General features: G+C 34.0%; 2 protein-coding genes and 1 non-coding gene across 3 annotated transcripts; all 3 read right to left on the bottom strand.

Moving 5' to 3' along the window:
• Positions 1–3266: 3266 nt before the first annotated feature.
• On the bottom strand, positions 3267–5272 carry LOC118269457 (cuticle protein CP14.6). Its single transcript, XM_035584576.2, has 4 exons — positions 5106–5272; positions 4751–4945; positions 3991–4095; positions 3267–3500 (listed from the first exon to the last, which is right to left on the bottom strand). Exons 1-4 carry the CDS (start codon positions 5220–5222, stop codon positions 3387–3389), a joined length of 531 nt encoding a protein of 176 aa, XP_035440469.2. The 5' UTR covers positions 5223–5272; the 3' UTR covers positions 3267–3386.
• A 9970-nt stretch (positions 5273–15242) lies between these two features.
• LOC118269443 (larval cuticle protein LCP-17-like) lies at positions 15243–19743 on the bottom strand. The gene is made up of 4 exons (XM_035584558.2): positions 19593–19743; positions 19108–19302; positions 16480–16584; positions 15243–15447 (listed from the first exon to the last, which is right to left on the bottom strand). The coding sequence occupies exons 1-4, from the start codon at positions 19593–19595 to the stop codon at positions 15328–15330; spliced, it is 423 nt and encodes a 140-aa protein (XP_035440451.1). The 5' UTR covers positions 19596–19743; the 3' UTR covers positions 15243–15327.
• Positions 16339–16445, bottom strand: LOC118269499 (U6 spliceosomal RNA). The gene has a single exon (XR_004783126.2). It is a non-coding gene; the product is annotated as a U6 spliceosomal RNA (small nuclear RNA).
• Positions 19744–23628: the final 3885 nt, after the last annotated feature.

Raw genomic sequence — 23628 nt, 5'->3', positions numbered from 1 at the left:
GTATTGTGAAACTAATTGGAAAAGAGTAACCTATGAAGTTTCTTGCTCGTTCTTCTTCATGGGAATCTACACTTTGGAATGAGCAACAAGGCTTCACTAGAGGATTGACCAACAGACAGACGTTTTTAATATTATTATATTTGCTTTGACGTTCAAAAGTACCTTCCTGGTCTATTTGAAATAAATAATTTTGACTTTGACTTTGAATGGAAAAATATTAGACGCGTATTTTTTTTTTTTGTTGTATAAGAAAACAATACTTACATTAAACTAAGAACCAAGTTACCACAACAAGCAGTTACCTACTGTAAATAATCCGTAGCGCGCGCGCGCCTCAAAGAACCAGACCACTATAGATGAGGCCCAATAGGGCTGATGCCTGATCCGGAGCTACGGTTAACGTAACAGGTTACCGAGGCTTCGGCCCAAAGCAGGAAAAGGAATAGAGTGGTTTGTAGTCAGTAAGACTCTGATGCTCCTTTCTGCCTCACCCAAGGCGAGAAAAGTTATTGGATGATTTTTCCTTGACAAAAATAGGCAAGATACATACTTGTGGCATCTCAGAAATTCAACATTCAACAAAAAGTTGCGGAAAATAAAACGTTAGTGACAGTCCAACCAAATGACCTTGGACATAAATAACTTGACTAAGTAAAACCCCAACCTTTTATAAAACCACAGATACTATTATTATACGCATATATTATGCTAACCACAAGTAAACCAGACGATTTAATAAGTGTACTTCCAAAGCAAAGATTGCTAGCAAATATGTTTAAAAAAATTAACCTATCCTTTGAACCTTTTGTACGACCAAAATAAATTTAAGGTCATAAGCAAATCAAATTAAAAATCTTGTTATTTAAGAGATAGGGAACAAACGAGCAGACGATTTACCAGATGGTTAATGATTATAACGCTGCCTATATAAGGTGTTCTAAAATTATCTGCCATGGCTTTAATGGGAGGTAGTGTTGTGTTTGAAGATTACAATAGTGAAGAAATTTCGTAACCCGGAAAAGTTAATTCAATTTGAGAACATAAAGAAGTTAAATAAATATTGATTCTGTATAAAGTGGTTCACAAATAGGTACGCACGATGCGATGTAAACAATTGTTATCAATTATTTTCATTGACGAAGCGAAAGAGACATTGAAAAAGTTAGCTCTTTCATAAAAAAACATACGTAGTATTTTGTCTATAAAAAAAAATACTCATAATCAATCATTTATTTTTACTATTGTAATCTTCAAACACAATACTACGATTTTTTATAGCTACGATACGTTTATAGCTCTTTAAATTTGGACGTCAGTAACACCAGAGCAGTTGGGAAAACATGTGTTGCGATCAATAAAGCTTCAACCAGAATCGATCGAATCATTTAGCTCTTAGTTTTCCCCCTTTCTATATCACAGCAATTCTTACTAGCTCTTGGCTCACCGAGAATCAATCCTAGATCAGTAAGTTCAGTAACTATACTTATGGTAACAAGACAGTTGAACCAAACCATGAATCTTAAAATATTAAACACTTGTAAAAAATAAGACGTAGGTACTAAAGTTTTAAAAGGACCTGTCAACTTTTGAATGCCACAGATCAACTTTAATAAAAAACAAGTAAATTAGAATTTTATTGTCTTTGAATTAAAGTTGAATCTGATATAAATCACATCAATTTAAAACTAGATGAGACCAGTATTTCTGTACCACATTTTGAGAGGAAGCATTCAAAACTAAATGTCAAGGTCTTCAAACCGAACCACCTGTCCGTCATCGTTAAAATTGGAAAACAATCGGTTTATAAGTAAAACATTTAAATTCTAATTCATTTCATGTCACACATTAAAGAAAAATATTTCTTACAATTCATGCAAAATGCGCACTTATTCTCAGTCCGATAATATCCGAATTAAATTGTAGTTACGGTGACATACTAAACATGAGAAGCATGAATTTTATATTAGTATTCAATTAGGAACATTCTTAGATGGTATAAAAAATACATCTGTATTCTAACAAGATCGCTTAAAACTGTTGTATTTCCCATTAGGACGTTTAAAATAGCTGACCGAACTATGAAAACTCAAAATAATTCCAAAATCTGTTTTTTTTTTTAAGGGGGAAGTCATCCAATGACTTCACGTGCCTTGGACGAGGCGAGAGGGAGTGTCAGACTCTTACTGACTAAAAACCACCCTACTTGTCGAGCCGGAGCCGCGGTAAACCCGCTAGGTAGTCTGCAGCTCAAAAACTGGTATTAATATAAAAAAAAAACAGAAATCACATACTTGATAATCTTGACATCTGAAGACTCCTCCATTCCTCGGTGTCTAGTTATCACATAAAAATATAGGCAAGTTGTTATACAAACTTCGACAAAGGGCCTATAAGTTTCATATAGAGTCAAAGAGTATATTGTGTGATTTCTTGTAGATTCTAGAATGGTTCTGGAAGTACTAACATAGTTATTCCATGTGATAATAATAAGTAAGTGAAAATAATAAAAAAGCCAAGAATATAAAAATATCTAAAATCCTTTCCTTGATTTCATAATCATTAATGTAAATTGATCATGTTAACCTACCCAAAAACAATCATATGAAAGATGAAAACAGCGCCCAAAAAGTGAATATGATCGAATCATCACTATGATAGCAATTAGAAGTTAGAGTAGATTAGAAGCATAATCCAACAAGAGAAAAAAACACAAAACAATAAATTCGTGAATAATAAAATGGACTAAATATACTTTCAATGTAAACTTTGTCCTAGAAGATTAAAAGTAATAAAACAATAACGACATTTTATACAATTCGCTTTAAGTTGATGGTATTATAGCGTGACTTGCGACAGTTATCACATACATGTAACATGCATAACATTTGAGTAGCCAAGTGAAAAAACTGGACTCATACGTGTGACGCCATTTTCTAGGGTCGAGGTCGAATTGATTTTGATGGTGTCTAAAAGCCCTATTAACTTTAATATAGGTGAACTTGTTTTTGTATAGAAGAATTATATTGTTGAGTAGCAGGAAGTCATTTATGTGATGTTAAAGTTCATTCTAGATTCTGTAACCACGTGTTCTTATGTGGGATGTTAATCTTTACTTGTTGTTATAGGACTCGTGTTCAGATGAATATTCTTCTTTAGAGATCAACCGTAAAGGTTTGGTTGGATATAAAGATTTATATATAGGTTGATTTAGTATGAAAGAATTAATTAAGATATCAGGATTTAAACGAAGGAAAGAAAAACAAAGATAACTGTACAACAGGAAATCCTTTATTTTTTGAAATTTACATACATATTGCGACTAGAGGTGGAAAGATTGGCAGTGTTTAAAATTGTAATGTTTTACTTATTATTTTCTAAAGGTTAACTTAAACCCTTCTGAGGGGCTCGTCCTTGGGGGGGTGGGTCCTGATGTACTCAAGAGCCCTGACGATGTACTCGGGGATGGCCTCAGGCTGGGGAGGGACGGGCAGATGGGCACCCTGTAACAACACCAAACAATATTAGCACAAAATGGAAAAAATAATAGTAAGCTAGTAGGTCTTCCTTAACAAAAAGAGATGAGAAATATGGAGAGAACACGTTACTTTTTTTAAACCACTCACTCACCTGGGATGAAGTAGTGAACGATTTAAATTTCGGAACTTTTCATAAAATCAATTGATAGTGAAAACAATTAATTAGATTGATAGAGATTATTTCAAGTATAGACTTTAAATGCTTGTAACTTTCCATGTACATGTAATTTCAACAAATATTAGCATTGATGCTACTGTTTAGGATCAAGATTATTTGTCTATATTGTGACAGTGTCAGTAACATTATTTTTATATAGTCATTTAACGGTGGAAGCTTGTTGTTAGCAAATTAGATATAAATTAAGTTATTAAAATTGTTATTAGTCTGTAAGCTTTCCTAAGAATAATTAAATAAAATAAAATAAAATATATTGTGACTGTGTTTGATATTTACCTCGGGCCTGTATCCGTTCTCGTCAGCAACGTAGGTCAGAGAGATGCGCTCACCGTTGGGGGCGGTGTAGGCGTTAGCACCCTGAACTGAGATGGCTTCGCCCTCCTAAATAAAAAATGCTCTTTTAACAAACTGTGTTCGAACAATTTTATTTCTAACAATGTAACTCTGGATCTTTGCATAAACCAACTTAAAAATAGGTATCTGATATAAACTAATAAATATAATTAATATTACTTCATTGTTTCTTTTGTTAAAAATTCGATGCAATTGTCTTGGTCCAATGCAAATTAAGTCACTAATGATTTATGATAAAAATATAAATATTTCCACTATTGCGTACATTGTTGACCTTAAACGAAATACCAAGGTTCAATAAAATAAATATATTCACATAAATTGTACGCAAGATCATCTGCTGACTTAAATGTCATCTATGGGTGGCCTTTATGTACGTACTTAGAGTGACCAATATTTTATAATAAATTTAAAGCATTTTTTTTTCATTTTTTTACCATTTTATGTTTCTGACATTAATATTAGTGAAAATATTTTTTATCGATTTGCCAAAGAAGATGAGTTTTATAATGTGCATTTAACATATGTACTAACATGATTCCTTTATCTTTAAAGCCTATTTAAAAAAATCACAGCTGGACATTATCAGCTTAGACATAGTTATCAACTCGTTTTTACTGTTTAAGTTATGAATCGCATGTAATAGGGAGTGTGTTTTATATTACAAATATACGCTACTTACAGTGCCGGCGTTCTTGAGGGCTCCCTGTTCTTGGGCCTGGATACCGTTGCTGGTTTCGTATAAGTAGTTGTAACCGTCAGGGGCGACATCAGCGACCTGTTTCAGGACCTGGGCGTCAGCATCAGGGTTGCGCACCACGTGGGAGACATCAGCGGCAACTACGGCCACGACGGCGAGGAGAGCTACGAAGGATTTCTGGAAAACAATGGTCCTTTTAGTCACTATGATCCTTATTTCACTTTTTTTCACAAGCACTGTAATTGATTAATGTATTGTTGTAAGCTGGCTTAGCACGGGAGTCGGCCACATGGGTGAAGCTCTCAAATACCAGCCGATGATGCAACTCTTCACTCACCATCTTGTGTGTCAAAGTTAACAGACGATGTATAACTGTGATTATAGAATAAACGTGCGGCGGTTTTATACCCAATCCTCTTCCTTCGATTATAGCTCTGAGCAGCGGCATTTGCATTATTTTGCAACAAAGAAGCTTTGGTCTTCAATATGATTTGTTAGTTTACAAGGTGAACGCGATTTGGTGAATTTTTCTGGGATTGACCACATCCGTGTTTGAGAATTATTTTCAATCGTTATTGGGTTGTGGTTGGGTCGTTCAGTCGGGTCATCGAGTGTTTCGGATTTAGGTTATAATTGTATTATTAACTTAAACAGTTCCGCTAGAATGCGGTTGTTAGAAGAAAATCTTAGAAGTTCGTAATTATTTGACACATATATTTTCTTTATCTGTGTTCATTTGTGATTTATTATTATAGTATATTAAAAAATAGGTCAATCCTTTTAATAAAATGCTAATTTACTGATTATTCAAATTATAGTTTTTTTTTTGATGTGAGCAAAATATTATATTGTCGGTCTTATTAATTTAAAAATATTTATATGTATCTTAATATTGAAAAGTGTTTTCTGTGTACACACTTGTTATGTTTTATAAAGCTATAGTTTGGAATATCTTATAGATACGTGTATATTTTTTTATTCCCTTTTGTAATCATGACTAAGAGTAGCTTACTGACAGAACATAGTTGAAATTATGATGTATTGTGTATATCAAGGCGTAGTTTTAAAAAACAATTACATTTACTTAACAAATCATTACTCTTCCAGGTACTTGCATCTCAGTATTTTTTTACGATCAACCATTTTCTTGTTGAATTGATTAAGAGTAGTGTCACAGTATTCATTACGAGTATTACACTTTGAAGTCATAATGGTTTTTTTTTATATCTTTATTTATTTAGAGGCTTATGATTATGAAATAACAATGTCAGCCCCATCGTAACTCGATACATAAATCCATTAATTATATTGAGGCTGGGCATTTAATACTGGCAGTTAATGTATCCCTCAAATTACTTTTTTATTTATTTATCCGCGAAGGGGTAGGCAGAGGTGCACATTATGACACGAAATGTCACTCTGCAATGTACACCCACTTTTCAACTTTTATGCTGTAAGTCCCATGTAATATTAGTCTATTGCCATATACCGGGCACAATTCCAGACTCCATGCTACTACTGAGAAATCTTCGAAAAACCGAAAAAAGCCCAGCAATAACTACGCCCGAACCGGGAATCGAACCCGAGACCCCTTCCCGTCAGTCGCACTTGCAACCACACAGCCAACGAGGCAGTCATATAAACATATCTTTATATATATAATTCTTCTGTAAGTGTGTATGTCACTGAACCGACTTGACCGATTTTAATGAAATTTTTGGTGTGATCAAGGGGATCTGAGAATGGTGTAGATTCACAATTTTGTCCACTGGACAATGTATTTTTAATTTATTAGTAGTTGTTGATTTTGGAATGTTTTACATTGGATCCGACAAATTTTCACAATTGAAGACGTGTAGACAGGACGACGTCTGTCGGGTCCGCTAGTATCATACACATGTAATATTATACTATAGTAATAATTCCACACATATCACTCCTTAGACCAAGCACATTGTGTGTACATGATCTTGATAATGACACAGTCAAAGAGCCGACTGCATAACTTATCGGTGATGGAATCTTGTTACATCCGCCGCTGCTATCGATTACACCTGGCCAGCATGCTCATTACTCATGCTTATTACCTTTGATTAATACTAAGTATGTGTGTGATTGTTATTAAGTACTAGATGACCCTGCAAACTTCGTACTGCCTCAAACATTTTTTTCTCACATTTTAAACCTTCCCTGGACTTCTACAAATAATTCAAGACCAAATTTCGCCAAATCAGTCCAGCCGTTCTCGAGTTTTAGCGAGACTAACGAAAAGCAATTGATTTTTATTCATATAGATACATATAGATATTATTCATATAGATATGGTGTAACAAAAAGGGGGTATTCATATGAAGTGCACTGTTTATAGATAACATAACAAACGATACGGGAAGGGTTTTTTAAACTCATGTTTTCATGGTACCAAGTTGTGAATTTTTCATTATATTTTTCATGCGAATTAAAATTAAGTAGACAGGTACTAGGCGATCAGATTTACAGAAGATATGTTTCGTAATTAGCGAGTGACCCCTGTAGTATTGTTACACGTTTGTATGATTTATAAAATCAAGAACCACCGGGGCAGCTCATTATAATTTTATTCATACTAATACTAAGTAGTAATTACTACCTATTTAAAAATAACTGTAAACATCTGTTTGATGTATTTTGTGACCAGAGGGCTGGTCTGTCCCTCAGTCAGGGGCTAAAGCATTGCCATACAACGTGGCAATGACACCGACAACCTCAGGAATCGAACCCGCTACACTTGCCACAGCAGCCAGTTGCAACCGTGCAGTCATTTTACTAATTAAAGATAATAGAATACTAGTTTCATTTCCTATATAAAAACTACTATATCTATAACGGTATATTCCATACAACTTTACAGAACAGGTCCAAACATGTTTCCTTAAAAATATAAAAAAAAAACGCCGAAATCGCGTGACATTTTGATTTGATGAATAATTAAATTAATTTAAAGGTCACATAGTGTAAAGGATTATTTCTAATATAACCTCATTTATTGCGCCATAAATCGATCTTATGATGTCTATTGTCAGATTATTGATTTGGAATAACAATGAAAATACATAATGCAGTTAGTATGAATTGGCCTCGACTGGTCCCTGTTAGAAAAATTCACACAAAAGAATGGAATTTACCTAAAATTGATGCGATATTTTGTCTTTTTTCGTGTTATTCTTTGATAATTTTCATATACACAATATGATATGCTAATACTTAGATACATAGATTATATAAAATCATATGAAATAAATAATGAAACTAACAATAACTATAATATTTACACCTTAAAAATACTAAAAAGGAAATAAAAACTAACGTAAATTGTTAATAAACATAAGAGTTCATCCCATCAAAGAAATCTCTAGCCTCAGTTGTTGCAGTTGTAAAACAAACAATAAGTCGAATTATCCGAATTACCACGTAAGTAGGTATTCATTTTCTAATTATAGCATCTCTAACAAGCTTAATGATTCATTTTTATATAAAATGATACCTAATTTTCAGGTTAAGCAATGGTGTTGTAGTTTGTAATTAATGGTAGCTCCGTAGTTCAGGGCCTGACCTGTGAATCGCAGGTCGTCAGCTTCAGAGTTTAGGTTAGCACGCAATTTAATAAATAGGCAGATATATGTTATATCTAGCGTCTTCCAGCTATAGAGACAAGGTTATGTGTTATAACGCATACTTAATAGACATGACAGGAAAAAAATATAATTCCATTATACTATAGTATTATTATAATATGTTACACTTATAAGGAAACTTAATTCTTTTAAGCATCAAATAATAGTAAGACATCATCGTCAAGTAAATCGATAGCTACCTATATTTATAGTGTTGGCGGACTTAATAATATGTAGATCGTAAATAGTGGTCCATCTTCAAGAAATTTATATACAAGGTTATAAAATATAAAGGTTTTGATCTTAATACTATTACAATAGAAGTCAATCTTATCAATTCCACCGTATTCACCTTTGGCCTGTATATTATTCATGAATACTATACCTACTTAACCATCTCATGAATTCGGCTTCGGCACGAATCGACCGGAGTGATACCACGGCCTTACAGAAAGCCGACGTGAAACACCGGCTGCGTTGTGTTTCGTTGTGTTAATTAGGTTACCTGAGGCCCAATTAACCCCGTTCCCAATCCCCGATTCCCCAACAAACCTTAAATTCCTAACCCCCAAAAGGCCGGCAAAGCACATCTAACGCCTCTGGTGTTTCGGGTGACCATGGATGGCGGCGATAACTTTCTACCAGGTGATCCGTCTGCTCGTTTACCGGCTTATACCATAAAAAAATGTCTAAGTCACAATCGGCTAAAAACTCATATAACAGTATTATTCATATTAAAATCATAAAATGTCAGTAAATTGCTAAAAAAAAGAGTAATCTTCACGCGGCTGACTCTCAGGAGTGGCATCGCTAAATACGTACTTGACATTAAAATAAAGAGCAGGTTTCCATCCTGACATTTTAAAAATAAAATAAAATATAACAGGTACAGACAGCTTCGAAAGTGAAGTAATAAAATATTGGTAACTGGCTGGTTGGATGGTCAAGTGACTAATTGATTACTGCCCGTCACGAGTGCTTTAGCCCTATCTCCAGAATAAAAAAAATATATATTTATAATTATGATAGAGACGGTGACGGGGTATTAAAATTAAAAATTTATTTAGTCTATTTATTTTTTTGTCGTATAAAAAAACAATACTCATATAAAACTAATCAAAGTGTCGGAGTAGAAGCTAGCTACGTAATTTTTTCTACGTAAGTAGTAGTAATGTAAGTAGTCAATGTTTTAAAATAATCTATCAAATAAACATCAAAATAAAGCGTAGTCATCTACCCTATTATTGTAAGTACACATAACTTTGTCTATATAAAATTAGGCTCAAATACCTATTAATCAAATCAAATATAACATCGAATTTAATACATAAATGTGTGCTCAAACAAACCTTTATGAGAGAATTACAAACCTGTTAATTTTTTATTTCTTTTCCTAAAAGTTTGCTCTGAAACATGTGGTTACAATCCCCGATTCCCCCAATTCTAAACCCCAAAAGGCCGGCAACGCACTTGTAACATCTCTCGTGTTTCAGCTGCTTACCATCAGTTGATCCGTCTGCTCGTTTACCGACTTATACAAAAAAAAAAAATGAACACTCAATGAACAAGTAAAATAAACATTTCAACTAATAAACATTTTCAGTGACTCCAGCTTAACTAATAACAATTCAAAATGAATATTAACTCGGTCGTAAAAACTCTAATAAAAATAAAATTAATGAACAACTTTCCATTCACAAGTCTTAACACTTATAAAAAGTTTCAATATGTATTGCTGAGTGTACCTCATTTTGTTTTGCTGTTTCATTCATAGAATTTATCGCATGCAAATAAAAAGGTTGCTCTGCCGTCTCGCAAAAAGTAATATTTATTTTGTTTATTTTTTTCTATGTGCTCTTCTTATTTTGATCCCTGGTTTATCGTTCTCGTTTACTGGGTCCATGACAAAAACTTTAATGACCCAATTAAAATTTTATAGCAATGATTGATAATAGATGGTGTCAAATTGATTCCATTGATTAAAATAAGGCCAACAAAATGATTGTTCTAATGATTTCAAACATTAAAGAAAGGAGTGTATTTCTTTTTTAAAAGGTTGACAACGCACCTGTGGCTTCTCTGGTGTTGTGGATGTCCATGTATGGCGCTGATTGCTTAGCCGTACTCAGTGTCATTTAATAATAACTAAACCCAGTCTTTAGCAATTGTTTTCAGAACAAAATCGTTACTAAGGAATAGTCTAAGTCTTCATTAAATGTCTCTGAGTATGGCAGTTAGTCTTCTAACTTTACAAACAAATACAAAACTAGACTTAAAAAAATACTCCGACAATAAAGGACGAAACGATACTTATCATAAATATTATTTACAATGTTCAAAATAATATCGGTAGTTTGGCCATGACTTATCATAATAGTTATTCAGTATTTCAAGTTCACACGTGTAATTTTGAGGCGCCATCATTAGTTTTTGTGGCACCACTCACACGATAAATGCTTTTTTAATAGCTTTGATATACTTTCGAAGATTTTGTTGAGGTCGGATTTTGCTTCATGTCAGAATGGACTTGTCATTGTGTTACGTAGAGGTATTACAGTTAGCTACATGCCTGATTGGATACCCTATAGTATGGTATTATATATCTAAGCGTGGGAGATCTATGCTTCGGCACGAATGGGCCAGCTCGACCGGAGTGATACGACAACCTCACAGAAAACCGACGTGAAGCAACACTTACGTTCTGTGAGTGAGGTTAACGGAGGCCCAATTAACCCCTTTCCAATCTTTCCGATCCCCGATTCCCCAATAACCCTTAAATTCTTAACCCCCAACAGGCCGGCAACGCACTTGTAACGCCCCTGGTGTTTCGGGTGACCATGGGCTGTAGCGATTCCTTACTATCAGGTGACCCGTCTGTTCGTTTACCGGTTTATACAATAAAAAATAGAATCTCAATAAAAGATACTATCTACTAGAAGACTTGACGGATGTGTTTCCAACTTAGATCTAAATAAACTTATTGGATTATATCTGCATATCTAAGTTTAAGTACACATCATCATCATCATCAGCCGAAAGACGTCCACTGTTGAACATAAGCCTCCTCCTTAGTCCTCCACGTAGAACGACAAGCCACCACCTGCATCCACTGGCTCCCCGCGACTCCGACGATAAAGTTTACACTTGTAAATTACACTGGCTGATCTAATTGGGATTAGTCATGGTCGAAATTGACCATTTGACCCAAAACATAAATTGCTTCGTCATCAGGTGTAGACAAAGTGAATGCCTAAAACTTAAGACTAGTATCTTATTTTATTATTGAGGTACACGACCTACTTTTATTTACAAAAACTGTGATGCAAAAAATTTTTAGCCAATCAAACTTATTCATTAGATTTAGCTTACACATAAGCATATTTGCGGTTTCTGTTGTAATCACTTTGTACTATGAAATACGCACATACTGGCATACATATATAATATACAGATAAATCTTTCAATCACCAATCGTTTGCTGAATTCGGTTTATAATGTCATGGTCAATGCCAATCGACTAATGGACTAATTGCATTATATTATACGTTCATAAGAGCTATATTCGTACTTCAAAGCTTTAAAATTCAGATATACAACATCAACAGCCCGTGGCAGTCTGCTGCTGGACAGGTAAAGGTACGATGCGGGCCTGTGGACGCTTACCTTTGGGCTCCTCTACATAAGAGTGGTTTTACATAATCTTTAAGTTGACAGGCGAGTTTAAAAGGTTCATGTTAGATAGAGAGCAATGCTGGTCTCTGTTAAATGTGTAGTCCCTTCTCCTGGGTATCGTTTACCCACGGGAAGAGTGAAAATGGTAAAAATTTTATACTGCTATCACCACTGGTATTTGAAGGGAATGCAAAAAATACACTCTTGATCTACCTTTTCTTTAAGGGGGGAAAATCATGCAATGGCTTATCTCGCCTTGGGCGAGGCGAGAGGGAGTGTCAGACTCTTACTGACTAAAAACCACCCCGTTCCTGCTTTTCCAGCCGGAGCCCCGGTAAACCCGCTAAGTAGTCCGCAGCTCCGGATTCTTGATACGGTACCTAAAGTGCATTTGCTAGTGAAATGTCAAAATGAAGAGTGTGGGAGTTAGGTATGTTTTGCAATGGACAGCCATTTGACCCCGAGTACCATCGGGTATCTTGTGTCTCTCACTGAACTTATCTTTCAATTTCTTTCTCCTTAATTAAATACGCTTATTGAATACGCTTATTGGGTTCATGATTTCAAATTTGATTTACAAGTAAGAGAGCCAAGAAGCAAATAAAAATGTTCAAAAGAAAATTTCATTTTGAAAATTCTCACGAAGAGCGCGATCTTTCGAGACTTGTTTTCCAGGAAAGTCATGAACAAAGGTAATAATTAACTTATTTAATCGTCTTTTTTACAATACTAATTAAGTATTTCATATTATTTTTTAGTCTGATTCTGCAGTCACTTACAAAACATAATTTTCTCCATTAGTTTGTTTATCAGGTGACGCTAAGTTTCTCACTCTTCACGTACTTACCTACCAAATAAACTCGAGCACACTTTATGACACAAATCCTATTTACATAAAACATTTACGCATTGAATCCTAGATACTCGTACTTATAGTAAAATGACGACGAAGTAGGCTGAACCAACGGACGTCCGCTCGGCATAGTCTGGCCCACTTGGTACGAATGAAGTATAGACGCGATACGCGAGCATTCTTTCACAACTACGTGGATAGTTCCGACCCTGTATAGTGTGTACTGGAATAACTATTTGTTGTAACGTTATTGCGGTGTGGTAGGTTGTGCTGTAAAACTATAAAACGCTACAGGTCATTAGGCGTATAAATTAAGGGTTTTTTAAAGCTTAGGTAACAGATGGTTGGTTATGACAAGCTAAATAAATCTGAAATCTCTTTCAACAAACACGTGAAATAACGCTTGCGTTGTGTTTCGTTGTGTGAGTAAGGTTACTGAAGGCCCAATTATCCCCTTCCCAATCCCCGAATCCCTAACATCACTTAAATTCCTAACCCCCAAACGACCGGCAACGCACTTGCAACGGCTCTGGTGTTTCGGGTGTCCATGTGCGGCAGCGATTGCTTACCAAGTGATCCGTATGATCGTTTATCTTCTTGTACCATAAAAAAGATCAACATCACCAGAAAAAAAAACGCCTTGAATTTACGTCATCAGATTACACTACCAAATGTGCGAAATATCACATTAACCTCAAGTTCATCGTATTAGCTATAAGCTGACATTACTAATCAATGGGTGAACTTTACTAATATCAAGTCCAGCACACTAACATACGGAGTTTATGTATATAATCTTAATATATTATTACGTACAAACCATTCGTATGCATTCCGCGATATTTCTGCAAACTAAATATTAATTAGCTTGGCTTGCCTCATAAGACAAATATTACTTAAATGTAAGGAATTTGGATTGTCGTGTTTTTTTACTTAGCTTTTATGAAATGTACTTCTCGCATTACAAAAGTTATTTGAAAATTACGCCTGTGCATTCAGATATTTAGGGATTCCTTATACATACTTACTTTTAATCCGATGTCATTTTCTTACAAAAAAATCTAGGAACACTTCTGGATTCTTCACTATTATTGACACTAATAGCTGCTTCGGCGCGGTTTTACCCACTCTGCTCGGTTCCTATTGATAGTAGCGTGATGTTTTATAGCCTATAACCTTCCTCGATAAATGCGCTATCCAACACAAAAAGAATTATTCAAATCGAACCAGTAGTTCCGGAGATTAGCGCGTTCAAACAAACAAACAAACAAACTCTTCAGCTTTATAATATTATATAGTATAGTATAGATTAAGTTCCTACCTATACAGTATCCACGTCTATACATCAAAACTTATTTTGTTTATTATATATGAATCGGTTAATCTCTCTACGTCAGGGATGGTGAACCATTGGCACGCAGCACAATATTTTGGGCACGTCAATGACCACATTACACTATGTCTGTCGTTTTTTTTTTCAGATATATGAATATCATTAAATATTCAGAGTTACACAAATGACCCCAATCCAGAATGAGTTTTGCTTTTACTAACTACCAAAATAATTAGGTACGGTTATATTTTTATGGCACTAAATGCACCTCAGAAAACATTTATTTAATTAAAAAATGCCACGTTGTTACGTGAAGGTTCGCCATCTCTGCTCTACGTCATGATGAAATATCTAAAAATACTTGAAATAAATTAATTTCTGAATATTTTTACGCGTTTGCAACACAAAAGGAGATAAATTATTTGTACTGATATCGAAATGTTTCGTAAATATAAAGTGCAATGTTGAGACCATTTCATATGAAGAGTACCCCAAGATATTTGTATTCATGATTCATGAATAAATAAATTTAGCGTTATCAATGATGTTTCATAATTATTGAAGCTCGTTTTATACATTTTTATTGATTTTTAATAAGTTTTTCTTTGATGATTTGTAGTTAACAAATCTCGGTTTACTCACATAGATTAATGGAGAAAAGCTCTACCAGTTTCGGGTCACCGAGGGACTCTTCTAAATCTATACTAATCTATACTAATATTATAAAGCTGACGAGTTTGTTTGATTGTTTGTTTGTTTGAACGCGCTAATCTCTAGAACTACTGGTCTGATTTGAATCATTCTTTTTGTGTTGAATAGTGCATTTATCGAGGAAGGCTATAGGCTATAAAACATCACGCTATGACGAATAGGAGCCAAGCAGAGCGGGTGAAACCGCGCGGAAGTAGCTAGTTAAGTATATCTCACGATAGTTATTACAAAAATGTAAAAAAGAAAATCAAATTACAACTGTTCGAAACAAATTTATATTGACTATAATATTATGGCAGTGGAGTTTGTACTAGCTTGGGTTTGTTCTTCATACTTCTTAACCGAGTTTGGCGGGGGAGGCCCTTACGACCTCAGCTGGTGGGGGGTGAGCTGCGATGTACTCCAAACTGCGGATGATGGCTGCGGGGATTTCGGGTCCAACGGGCAGATGGCTTCCCTGTACAAAGAAGAACATTATTTTATTATAACTTTCTTGAGAAATACTAAATTAAATCGCCGCGTCATGTGTCGCGGAATGCTGCTCATGTATATGAGCCTCTAGCATGGCTTGAAACTGGTCGAGTTCCTCATCAAACAGATACGTGAGTAAGCCAATAACATAATCATTAATAAAGAAAAATATCATTTTGAAGATGTTTTTTTTTTTTGTTTTGTGTTTCTTAAAAACTTTGCCCCACACTAGGATTTTCTCCTGTGTCGTGGGTGCATTTATAAACATAATTTTACATACACATGACACCTAGACCCGGAACAACAATCGTGCGGGATTGCCTGCGATTGAACCCGCGACACATTGCAAGACAGGATACACGTTTATATAGAAAGATGCGTGCTATGGATATGTGCTTTACTATCGACTCATCGCATACTCGAGCTGCGCTTCTTCCTTACACAGCTACATACCTTAGTATGCGTGGAAATGGTCACATAGTTTCAAAACTTAGCTATTATATTTTCGTAGCCTTGTTATATAGCACATCTCCGGTAGAAAAGCAGCCTAAACATTCCACGATTGAAACAGAAAAGTTGCTATACAGATGTAATGCAAGATGCAAGTGTGGGAGAGCCATGCTTTGGCACGAATGGGTCGGCTCGACCGGAGTGATACCACGGCCTCACAGAAAACCGACGTGAAACAACGCTTGCGTTTTGTTTCGTTGTGTAAAGTTTTTTTTTTTATAATTTGTAAGCCTGCGATCAGTCGGCTAGACTATAATCAGGTGAGTTGAATGATTATGAGGTTAGGCGAGGCAGAGCCATTGTTCATTCTCCCCATATTAAGGCAGCACGTCTGCTCTTTTGAGTCTCTTAATCTGGTTTGGTTGCAAAAAATGTGGAACGCTTCACGATTTTGCGTGTCATCCTTGCGCAGGGGCCATGCTAATCTTCTCTGTATCGTTCCAATTTTAGTATATGTACTGCCGAAGGAAGTACAAAAGGTTGTGTAAAGTTAAAAACAAAGTATTACCTGGGGTCTGTATCCGTTCTCGTCAGCGACGTAGGACAGTTCGATGGCCTGGCCCTCGGGGGAGGTGTATTTGAAGCCACCGCTCACGTCCAAAGAGGGGTAGTCCTGAACAATGCATAAAAAAATCGTGTGAATTAAAGGAAAATCTAAGATGCCAGTACTTTAAAATTAAAAATTAAAATTAAAATTCATTTATTTCAGGTGAAATAACCTATATAAGAAAATATACAAAACATACATGACAATCATTTCCACATTATAAATTCTTTAGTACTGCTTGTTATGAAATCAACGCTAAGTTGTTGGTTCATAATTCATATCGGTCAAATGGTGGTCTGAGTTTTTCTTATCTATTTCGTTTCTTTTCTTTTATATGTTTCTTATATATAATTATATTTTTTAAGTTGTAAATATTTTAGTCATAGTAATTATTATTTAGTTTAATTATAGTTCGTTCTTAAATAAAAGAAACCGTAATATCATAAAGGTTTTAACCTTTAAATAAAATTTGTAAAAATTACAATAAAATAATTCAATTACACAAAAGTAACATTCTCAAGTCAGTTTTTAAGCTAAGTATATTATTATGTATGTACGTAAATCTGTTTGAAATCCGTGTCATCCAAAGGACATCGGGCGTTTTTTACCCGATTTTTTAAAAGTCGCGAACATAAACCAAAATATTTTTAAATGATAGTGTTTGCAATCATATTTAATATTGTGTAGTTATTTTGATTCACAATAATGGGAAAATGGAAATAATTAGTAAAATGAAAATGATATTTTAAGTTGACTATTTTTCCTAATTACTAAACGACCGCTCAGTAAGTTAAAATATCACTCCGTGGTATTTTTATAAACCCAATCAGACTAAATCCGTCAAGTTGATGTGCATATTTCGTTCTCACTCTCGCCCATAGTCTTAAAACTGGTATTATGTTGCGCTCGCGCAGGTAGCTAGCTTATCTTACTACATCGCAGTCCTTCGTCATCATCATCGCAGTCCTTCGCCAAAAGTTAAGAGAAAAATATGTTGTTTTAATTATTTTTGATTCCCTTTTTCCTCTTCAATTATTGCCCAAAAACATTTATAAATATTTTTTAAATGTCCAATTTCTCCTTATTGCCACGACCCACAGATATGGGAACTATACCATTGTGAACTAGATTTAATTGCCTATCCACCGTACCTAATTTTATTTTTGTTCGCCGTAGGTAAGTGTCCCATACAAAAATGCCCGATGTTCTTTAAACATTAATTAATAAAGTAGTGACTAAAACTCCAAATTTTTCCGTATAAAATGAATCTATATCAAAGCAATAAACATACGGAAATACAATTAAAACATAATTTACAATCTAATTGAATTTAGAGTAAACAATAAGTTAATTTATTTAATCTTAATACCAAAGTCATAGGCCACGTGGTTCGAACGTGATACAACACTGGTTTCCATCAATATATTTGCCGGGGACAAGGTCTTTTAGCTTTTATTTAACGATCAATATAATTTAAATATATTCACAGTATTCCTTGCATTAATTTAACATATAGTTAACATATATTTGAGCCTTGACACAAACTTCAAATGGTCATCATCATTTTTGTCTAGACGAAGGCGTTATCCCTTCACAATCAAGGCTAATGTACCGACAACAGCAGGTCAAGCTACTCCTTTCTGTCTCTATTACATTTTCAATTGTATTGTTTTGATATAAAGTCGGAAATCCAATGAAAAAAATTATGGGTGTAGGTTCACGCGCTGTTCAATGTACCGTTACAATTATGAATGATGGTCTAATTTATGCTCAGTCTTGTTAACTATTTAATGATATGATTACAAGTTACACTTTGATTTGATACGGTTGCAACTTGTTAACTTTGACAGGTACAATCGTTGTGTTCTCATTCTGTTGTTGTGAAAAGTTCATATAAATTATGGTACTATTTGAGTGATTGAAGTGTAATCAAGTATGTATTTTTAATGTATGTAATCTAAAGCTTTGACAATATTTTAATCAGTATGTATAATGAGATTAATAAGTTAACTAGTGTTATGCACACGTGATATCAGACTTATTTTTAGTAGTTAAAATAAATTAAAATATTTAATGCAAGACGACTGGCGAGAACCATACTTAGTACTAATTGTTTATAGATTTTATTTTTAAATTGCATAACAACTGCCTGTATATCAAGTAATATAAAACACTTGAATAAGTATTTGGAACGCCGTAATTTTTAATTACATAGTTTGACTACACATATTCCACAAGAATTGCGTTAAGGACGAACTACAAGATCATTTTCAAGAACTTAGAGAAGACAGAAGGAGAAGACTTAAATAAGACGCCTTTACCAACATAGGCAAATCTATACTAATATTATAAAGTCTATACTAATATTATAAAGCTGAAGAGTTTGTTTGTTTGATTGTTTATTTGTTTGAACGCGCTAATCTCCGGAACTACTGGTCCGAATTGAATAATTCTTTTTGTGTTGGATAGTGCATTTATCGAGAAAGGCTATAGGCTATAAAACATCACGCTATGACCAATAGGAGTTGAGCAGAGCGGGTGAAACCGCGCGGAAGTAGCTAGTAAGAAAAATAGTTCAGTTAAACTTACCGAGTTAGCGTTCTTGAGGACACCAGATTCTTCGGCGTAGATTCCATTGCCGGTTTTGAAAGAGTACTTGAAGTCTCCCTGAGGTTCGATGTCGAAGGAAGATGACTCGATGGGAGCATGGAAGTCATCCTTCACGACGTGAGACACGTCAGCGCTGGCGCAAGCCACGGCTACGGCGAGAACTACTAGGAATTTCTGAAAGAAATTTTCATGTAAACTTTACGAAATACCATACACTTTTTGCTCTTTAACTACAAAGCAAAAAGTGTATTAGGCATGATGATTGGAAAACGGATTGAAACACAAACATAAGGTTAAAAGATGATGTAAATCCAAAAAGTTTTATCTTAAAACAATAAAATAATTTTATCACCAAACAGATGACTTTTGGCTTTTAAAAACCAAATCATTTTACAATAAAACGAATTTAATGCACATTAAAAGGTAACTGGTCTAGTAACAGGTATAATAAAAGCGCTGCTTACCATTTTGCTATTTGGATCAACTTTTTGTTTCGATCTGATTAAACTATTCTAACACCGTCTTTATATACTGAACGTCCAGAATTGAAATGAGGAGGTTTTATTAGTTTTTTTCAACAGCTATTGGTCAAAGATTATAAATGTGATGCAGATTATTCGGAGATGCATTAAGAGATGCATAATTTCTCGATCAAGTTTGTAAAGATGTTGAATATTAAAAAATCTGTGATCTACATTATAACCTTATTTAGAACGATTTTTATAACAAGGCTATTATTATTTTAAAGGCACTGTTCCCTTTGTATGTATGGTTGTGTAGTATGCTTCTTAATCAGAACGTTGATGACGGTTGGTACATGTTTTGTCACACAGACATTAATCTATAAATAAATTTAATTGAACACTATGTACCGATAATGCAGAATTTGAAACAAAATCTGGTTTGGTTGCTTTTTCCAATTTGGATTTTAATCAAATAGTTTTTTACTTATTTCGTTTGATACAAGCTAGCCCTCTTAATTTTCTTTATTAGATTAGTAACTTAATAGCTTTTTTTAAACAATAATTAAATAATGATATGTGTACCGTTCATTGTTGAGGAGTTTTGAGGTTTTGCTTCTAAAAGACCTCATCACATTTTCTTGTATTAAATAAATTATACAACACAAATGCGCTCAATTGCTTTAGATACATTATTCAGTGATATAAAGACAAAATTAATTGATTACCAAAGTTTTATGGTATTTCTGGAAGCTTCCATTTAGAAAATGTCAGTGTAGATACCTGCAATGAACATAAGAAGAATGTAGTTGAGATCTCTAAGCACCTACCTACTTACCTACTCACAGAATATTCTAGAAAAACTGATAGCACAGACCATCTGAACTGTAGTTTACTACATAATATATTTGTTACATTTAAATTTAAAACGTGCATATCCTTAAATTAATCGATACATAATGCTTTACATTAATCAATAAAAAAAAATACTTATTTACAATGTGATCATTCAACCATTTAATTGATAACAAGTACATAATGGATTATGTATTCGCATTATACCAAATTATGCATAAAACTGGATAGAGCTTTTTGGTACTATAGGAAAATTTATTAATTACCTATAACGGAAAAATACGGAAGTCAATATATAAAGTTCATAATAGATTGGAATAATTAAAACTATTAGGGAGTTTGGTATTGTCAATGGAAATAAGAAGAATATAAAAAGTGTAATTTTCCCCTTTTTCGATAAATGCAACGATTTTTTTTAATTGTTATAGCTATCTAACTTTTTCATATAAAAGGAGCGTATTTCTTTATGTCGTCGTCATCGTTTGTCATTATTAAAATTTGACAAGGACTTACATTAGTTTTTGCATCTTGCATTATTTGCATAACATGCAATCTCGATGACAAATGATTTAATTCATCTCTATTTGTATAACCGACACGTGTAAATATTAAAAGCTCTTTTTTAAATTATATTTTATTTACAGTATTTTTCCATTTAAAAATAATATAATGTGTTAACAATGCCGACATTTTTAAACATCCTAGGTCCTAAAAAGGCACTTATAACTTTTAATAGTTAACTGTCAGAAGCTACATAAATACCTATGTAAAGATCATAGAAGGTCGAGCATTGTGGTAGTTTCCGACTCCCTTAAAAACTAAAACTTGATTTCACATAATTTTGTAAAATATTAACAGAATATACATTTCTATAAACCTCAAAAACAAATCAAGCAAATAAATAAAAAAATATAATCAACGCCTACCTAAAAAGGTTAGGCAAAAAAGTGTAGTAAAAACTGACTGCCGCGTCTAATCTTATTAGATACATAATCAGAGGCCACGAATGTGATATTATTATCACATGTGATATTTACTTAAATGTATGCTACATGAGTAGGTGAACTTTAGACAGGAACATACCTGATGTTCAAGGCCACCTATCTTTGATGTTCTTATTTCGCAGTTGCTATATGCAGCCTGTTTGAAGACCCATAAATTTTGTTGTAAAATCGTGAACAAACATCATTATGAGAATAAATTAAAATTGTTTTGTTTCTTATTAACTGGTTTAAAATAGCAATATTGAATTTTAAATTTTAATGGGGTAGTATCGTAAATATTTTTTAATACTCACGCTCCAGCCGTCGCGACACACTCCGGGCGTCGGTGATCGCTTGACGATCTCCGGCCACCATAGCTCGCTACCCGGCCAGAATCAGACCCAATAAGCCAGCCACAGATGGGCCCAGTAGGGCCAGTGCCGACTCAGAGCTGCGGAATGTCTAGCGGGTTTACCGAAGCTCTGACGAAAATTAAGAATAGGAACGGGGTGGTTTTTATTCAGTAAGATTCTGCAACTCCCTCTCGCCCCGCCCAAGGCGGGAGGAGAAGTCAGGACGATTTCCCCTCTCAAAAAACAAAGTACGTAATAATAATTATATTTAATTTCTATAATATTTTATTATATAAAACTTTATTTATGAACAAGATTTCCTTAATTATTAAATAGCTATTGTACAGAATTATGTTCGCTTAAGTAAATCCGTACCTTATATTCGAGTGTGTAGTTGACATTTTATTAATGATATTATAATATTAATATAGCTGTATTCTGTCATATTTATGAGAATTTATACTCGCCTTAAGGCATAGATACTTCTTCCTTATAGACTTGCAAATACCCGAAAAACCCGAATTTTTTATTGGAATTACGTCACAAATTATGTTTAAACGTATGATGGTCATCGGCTCCTATTGCAAATGTCAAATTTCATTACTAGTGCAATGTGATATGTCAATTGAAATTGATTTACATCATTGACCTCAGATACTACTTGTAAAAAACAAGCAAGTACGAATTTGTGGATATAGAAATAAATATAGGTTCCTATCATAGTACTGATTTATCTTGTTTGGTATTTTTAATCATACTCAAGGAACATGCTACGTAGCTTTTTGGCAGTAGTAGGTACATCTAAATGCGGTAAAATAGTTAGCAATTCTATGAAAGGATTCTTTTTTTGACACTAGCTATTCCCGTGCGGTTTCACCCACTATGCTCAGTTCCTATTGATCATAGCTTGATCTTTTATAGCCTATAACCATCCTCGATAAATGGGCTATCCAACACAAAATTATTATTCAATTTGGAGCAGTAGTTCTGAACATTAACTCGTTCAAAGAAACAATTAAACTATTTAGTTTTATATATTAGTATAAAGAACTTTAATAGCTACTAGATAAAAATCAAAAAGATATCACCAATACATTAAAGATGAAAGTATTGTATTGTAATTCGGTTTTAACTTTTGGACTAACAAGGGAGAAAAGAACTAAAATCAGTACTATTTTTAGACATTCTGCGAACCGTTGATTCCGGAACCTTAGCTCATACTCATAGTTGTCGAACTCGCTGTTATTTACAACTAAACAATAACTCAAGTAACAATTAATAATAATGTATTCATTAAATTATACTAATTTGACAGCTGCATAATGTTTATGTATGAATTTAAAATTTGTCAAGTTTTCAAACTTAGGCTTTGGTTTCACTGAGAACATTAAAAATAGCCAACTTTTGTTGTCATAAATGTTTTGCCTTCAACATTTCACATATTGGATTTTTATTAATCGTACAGTTTGAGAATTGGATTGAATTGGAATTGGTGCACAATTGGCGAAGTAATCGGTGAAAACACAAAAAGAAACAAACCATCGAACATAGCACCTCCTCCTTTTTTAAAGTCGGTAAAGAATACGTCTCTTGGCAACGTTTGTCGTAGTAAACCGTCTATGGTAAATTAAGAAGTATAACATGCATCTTTGCCTACTTCTTCAAAACATAAGAGCATGATGGCTTATTTAAAAACAGTTAGGTTTACAAAATTAAGCTTTAAATCCACTAAGAATAAAATACCCAATTGAACCTACTTATGTGCATTTGCATACAATGTCTGTCTATGTTACCCACTGTCCAGTTGTTACGCGGAAAATCCAAGTGACACACGTTTCATGGCGGCAC

This window comes from Spodoptera frugiperda, chromosome 2, assembly GCF_023101765.2.
Source record: "Spodoptera frugiperda isolate SF20-4 chromosome 2, AGI-APGP_CSIRO_Sfru_2.0, whole genome shotgun sequence".
NCBI lineage: Eukaryota > Metazoa > Arthropoda > Insecta > Lepidoptera > Noctuidae > Spodoptera > Spodoptera frugiperda.
The sequence above is the reverse complement of the archived record's forward strand: the minus strand, read 5'-3'. Positions and strand labels throughout refer to the sequence as shown.